The sequence below is a fragment of the Alosa alosa genome, chromosome 20 (genome assembly GCF_017589495.1).
Source record: "Alosa alosa isolate M-15738 ecotype Scorff River chromosome 20, AALO_Geno_1.1, whole genome shotgun sequence".
In the NCBI taxonomy this organism is placed as follows: Eukaryota; Metazoa; Chordata; class Actinopteri; order Clupeiformes; family Clupeidae; genus Alosa; species Alosa alosa.
Genome location: NC_063208.1, coordinates 21,633,378 through 21,638,912, shown reverse-complemented (window position 1 = coordinate 21,638,912; position 5,535 = coordinate 21,633,378). Strand labels below are relative to the sequence as shown.

The following is a 5,535-nucleotide window of genomic DNA, read 5'->3' as shown; positions in this document are numbered from 1 at the left end:
GAGACGTGTCCTAGGAAGTTTCTGTTTGTATACCTGAAATATGTATGATGTCAGGTGTGTAAAGACGTTTGGATATTTTGTGTAGCCTAGTTGGAAACAATAGGCTACCAAAATGAAGGATCTTCGACAGGAAGTTCCTAACCTAGTGGGAGGGAATTTTCAGATGGGGGTGGGTAGTCTGCGCCCTATATGGCTCTGGGGGTAGTAATATTCAAATTCCCTTATTGTGACTCCTCAATAAGGGAGATTTCTGACTAGCTCACAGAAGAGCATAGTTTCCGACATCAGCCTCTCTCAACTAGCTCAGAAAAACTCAATATACTGTTTTGTTTTGCACCTGGAGTGTTTGTAGAGAGAGACCCAAATGGAAGTAGTACAAAAGCACAGAAAACATGAGTTTAGCATAATATAGCCCCTTTAATAAAAACAGACCAACTATAGTTTGATTGACATTAGGCTACATTTACAAATTAACACTGTGATAAAATCAAACTGACCCTTGACTGACAAAGTTGACAAAGCCGTAGGCTACAATAGAATGTCCACTTCCACTGAATGAAGAATGATAAGTCTAACCATAATTCATTTACAGAGGTTATTTTGATGTCAATTTAATCATTTCAGAGCTTTGCCTAGGGGCACAGGTTTATGCCAATACAAGTTAGAGTAGTAGACTAACACAGGAAACAAGAGTGCCTATTGAAAGAAATCTGGCGATTTGCTGATGATCATTGTAAAACTAATTTCACAGAAAGCTTTTTATTTCAAATTCACAGAAGAAAGAATTTCTTACACAGAATAAGCATGGCATGATCTCTCAGCTCCCAGAAGACAGATTCATGGATTCATGTCCATTGGTAACAGAAAAAGCGGAGAGCAAAATCAGTGCTTACACAGAACAATTTCCCAATTTGGTATATATATTTGGATGTGAAACAGACACATTCCTGAGGACAGAGGTGTGTCAGACATTTCAAAATTCCAAAAGATGGCCAAAAGGCGTGTGGGATCCCTGAGATAAATTGAATTGATCCAAGAAGAAAGCTCCCTCAAGATAACTGCTTAACAGCAGCTCTAAGTCGGGCCATTCTTCTTCATTCTCTTCTGATTTTTTTTAATCAGAAGTGCCGTTCATGGTCATGGGAAGCACTGCCCAGTGCGTGGCGATAGAGGTAAGGCCACCATGGAAGCGACCGCTCAGGAATCGGAGCTCGGCCATTGGATGGACGGGGTACATGTTGAAGGTAGTTCCTGATGGCTGTCCAACAATGAGGGAGCGCCCCCGGTTGGTGACGATCATAATAGACTGGATGTAGTGAGCGAACTTGCCGGAGATTTGAACTATGAACTCGCCATCGAACAGCTCAATCTCTTGGGTAGTGCCGCCCATATAACCAGCAACCTCCGACCATGAGAACCCATAACGGAGTTGAATGCTAAAGAATAGTAAATAAAATCACAACAAATCAGTGAAACAGAGCTGATGAAATAGAAACATTTTTCTGATAGTTTGATAGTTTCCCATAGTGAAAAAGCCCAAACACGCAGTTATCATATCAGATTTATTATTTGTCGTTGCTCACATGTCCGAGACAAACATCTATCACATTACACTTATATGTAAAGAGATGTGAAGCAAATGAGGATGCACCTTTCTGTGTCTCTGGGGTCGATGTGAGCAATGCCTTTAGGAGGGTTAATTGTAGAAAAGCTGCTGGACCGGATGGAATTTCTAACAGGGTTTTGAAATCCTGCGCTGCTCAGTTAGCTCCTGTGTTCACTTACTTTAACACATCATTGGCTCAAGAGACAGTTCCTACTTGCCTCAAGCAGTCTGTTATTGTTCCAGTACCGAAAAACAAAAGTCCATCATGTCTGAATGACTACTGCCCAATAGCCCTGACGTCTACAGTGATGAAGTGTTTTGAGAAGCTTGTGAAAAACATTATCTGCTCATCCCTCCCTGCCTCCTTCAACCCTCCATGATTTGAAGGCCTTAGGACTGAGCAAACAGGTCACTGGATAGAGGGATGCCATCTCAAACCTCATGCACATCCACCTTAACTCACCTAGAGGGGGGAATGGAATTATGTGAGGATGCTGTTCATTGACTTTAGTTCAGCATTCAACAGTAGTCATAGTCCCTCTCACCTTGGTCACAAAGTGATCTTGGGCCTTAGGACTGAAGTTTTATCCCCATGCCACCCTAACTCTGAACTCACACACTGGCACATTTCACTCATGAACCCCCAAACACACACCCACTCTGAACTCACAAGACTTTTAGCACTTTTACATCCCTCATCCCTACACACACAGACCTTTTATTTATTTTCTTATTTCATCACCGCCTATTCTAAACACACACACGCCAAAACACACACACACACACATATCTGACTTTCTCCAACTTTTTGCACATCTCCATAGAACTTTTTATTTATTATTTTTGATTTCTCCTCCATCTACCCATGTCCTTGATTGCCTAGCCTTTCTGGACCCCACCCCCATCCCCAACACACACACAAAAACACACACACACACTTACATCATCACTGTCATCACCTCACATACATACAGCACACTGCTTGCTACAATAAGCCTCCTCTACATACTTGCTGTACACTGCCCCCCCACACACATCACATTGTCTTCAAGATCTTCTCCAACACACATCCTCTACATACTTACAGCACACTGCCCCCACCTACCCACACACACACACACACACACAGTCACTGCTCCACTCCCATCCCGCCCACACACACATCTTCACTGTCATCACTCACATACATCATACATACAGTACTCTGCTTGCAATAGTAAGTCCCTTCACCATATTTGCAGTACACTGCCCCCCTCTCCCCTACATACACACACATTATTTCATCAGGAAGCTTCTCCAACACACATCCTCAACATACTTACAGCACACTGCCCCAATACACAGCACATTTGTCTCCAAGCTTCTCCAACACACATTGCACACTGCCCTCTCCCCACATACACAGCAGCACACTATCCCATCTCCCCTGTCATCCCCCAAACACACACCAAGACCCCTGGCAGTTGGGTTAGCCCCTTGAGCCGTAGATCTGCCCAAGATTTCTTCCTTGGTAAGGGAGTTTTTCCTTGCCCCTGTTGCTCTTGGGTGCTCTCTGTTGGTAACCCCCATCCCAATCCTCCCCCCACCTTTCTTATGCAGCCCTTGCCACTTAATCTACTAAACCCTCTTCTACTGCACTTTTACCCCTTTTAAATGCACAAATAGGCTGACACCAGACATAATTTCACTGCATTTCTTACTTCCAGTAACTATATGCATGTGACAATAAACTTCCTTGTATCCTTGTATAACAATATCATGATGTAAAATAGCACGTTTTAAATACATATAAAATACTATTATTTTTGTTGTTTCAAATGTTTTCAGAAAAAAAAGTAATGACAGATTCTTCAAATTAGTTATCTTCCAGTAGATTTCATTTTTATCTATTTATTCTAAATATTGGTACGTTTCCAGGGTTTCCACGCCCTCCTAGATCTCCTTTCAGGGAGATAGTTGACTGAAACATCATAATTTACTAATGAAGAATGCGTACATTTATGTACAACAAAGGCAGGCCTACATTCATTGTTTCCTGAGTGCATGCTGTTTATTGTCATTTTTTAAAGTTTAGGCGAAGTAGCTAGTAACATTAGGAATCCCTTATCAATGAGATTGGTTAGGCTGGACCAGTGATTTAAAAGTTAATGCAAAGTCTACGCCTGTCATCATTGGAAACGTATCCCAATCATGAGTCCCACTCTTTCCATGAAGTGAATAAGTCTGGTTTTAACTGCCCATCTGGGACAAATAATGAATTGAAACGTGATCCTTTGGTGATTATGATCACACACACACAGATTTACTAGTAATTTGCCTCACCCACGGACGTGTCCATTGTTGTTCTCCCACAGTTTGACTGCAGTGATGCGGCCCTCCCCTGTAATGGTGTAAGTGGTCCCTGACCCTGACCCCACAGCTGGGGAAAATGAGAAGGTCGAAGCTGGAAAAGAGATGGAGCAAATAGAACTTGGTCACCAAAAACTTCAAGTGAATGCTTCAACATGACCTCTATTTACATTCCACTGCGTATTTTGAAATATGCCCTCTATTATATACGAATCAGAATGAGGTATATCAGTATATCAGGGTAGGTGTGGTCATTTCCTCTGGCTCTGTGGCAGACATAAAACAATTTGGTCATCCCGGAGGGTAGTCTCCTCTTTTTTACAGTCAACTGTAATGCCACTTGTTTACATCATGTAATTATGGGCATTTTAAATTCACATGTTAGTATTGGTTGCAAAAACCTTAGTTATATGGTAGTTATAAAATAGTACAAATATATAATAAATAAATAATATATATACAATGACAACTGGGAACGTGTGTGTGTGTATGTCTGCCACTTACGAGCAGCCCAGACAGCAGCAAGGAGAACACTGAAGACAATTAGAGCCCTCATTCTGTAGAACAGAGGGGCAACATCAGCATTTCTGAACTACTGTACTAAGGGTCCTCAATGTACACTGACATGAAATGAGAAAAACAAATAGAATAGGAAATTACCTTGTTAACTTAGTGCACAGTCCAGACTGTAGTTAAAGACAAAAAAGTAAATGCAAAAAATGCTATGTTACTTTACAACATTATACACATGCATACAGTATTTATTGCATAAATTATATTATCATATAAAAATAATAATTTCCCAAAAAGTCACAATAATTATTTTGATCATTTTTAAGATCGCTTGCAATTAATGAGTAAAGGAAGTTGGAACAAAGCTCATACTGTACCGATGGTAAAGAAGACAGGGGGCTAAGGGCCTGCAGTTACAGTAGGTTAAGTCAGCGCATGAAAAGCTTGCGAGTGCTCCGAATGCTCATAGCAAACCAGTGAGCAGAGTTTTATAGTAGCCTACAGTATGTGTGTGGCATTCCAGAGACCGGCTTTCCGGATTATTTTTTTTTTTTTTAATGTTGCATTTTTGGAATTCATAGTCCCTCTATGGAGCCTTTAAGATCACAGAAACAGAACCCACTGGTTTTACCGGTTTGTAGACAAACAAGAAAGAAACATAGTGATGGAGCAGTGCCTAGTTTCCTTGTTGTTGTTTGGTGGGTATGGTCTGACTCACCTGGGCACCACACCTCATACACCATACCTCAGGTCACAAAAGTAAAAGTGTGTGTCTGTCTGTCTACCTGTCTGAGTGAGGATCAGCATATTTCTCAGTCCAGTTTGCCTATACTTTATATACTTATATTGCCCAGACAGGTCGACACTCAGTTTCTGATCTCTGGTAAATGCACAGCTACTTTTTGTAGTCACATTTTATTATTTTTTTTGTTTGTCTGCAATCCTCTTTAACCTGTTGAGGAGTACAGTCACAAATATTAGAATTCTAGAAGGAACCAGGAAAATAATTCACTCCTCAACAGGTTAAAGTCCCTTGCTGATAATATTATCTCAGTTCACATTCCAAG

The 5,535-nt window shown here is 41.0% G+C and overlaps 1 protein-coding gene across 1 annotated transcript; it reads right to left on the bottom strand.

Moving 5' to 3' along the window:
* Positions 1-393: 393 nt before the first annotated feature.
* On the bottom strand, positions 394-4,933 carry LOC125285528 (zymogen granule membrane protein 16-like). The gene is made up of 5 exons (XM_048230039.1): positions 4,846-4,933; positions 4,616-4,641; positions 4,460-4,512; positions 3,929-4,049; positions 394-1,436 (listed from the first exon to the last, which is right to left on the bottom strand). The coding sequence occupies exons 3-5, from the start codon at positions 4,509-4,511 to the stop codon at positions 1,115-1,117; spliced, it is 495 nt and encodes a 164-aa protein (XP_048085996.1). The 5' UTR covers position 4,512; positions 4,616-4,641; positions 4,846-4,933; the 3' UTR covers positions 394-1,114.
* Positions 4,934-5,535: the final 602 nt, after the last annotated feature.

What these genes read in the sequence shown, in the direction of transcription:
- LOC125285528 (XM_048230039.1), bottom strand. Translation starts at nt 4,511, where the DNA reads ATGAGGGCTCTAATTGTCTTCAGTGTTCTCCTTGCTGCTGTCTGGGCT. An exon ending in TGCTGCTGTCTGGGCTGCTC is followed by an intron (nt 4,050 to 4,459) that starts GTAAGTGGCAGA and finishes TCTCTTTTCCAG; the next exon opens with CTTCGACCTTCTCATTTTCC. An exon ending in AACAATGGACACGTCCGTGG is followed by an intron (nt 1,437 to 3,928) that starts GTGAGGCAAATT and finishes ACTATTCTTTAG; the next exon opens with CATTCAACTCCGTTATGGGT.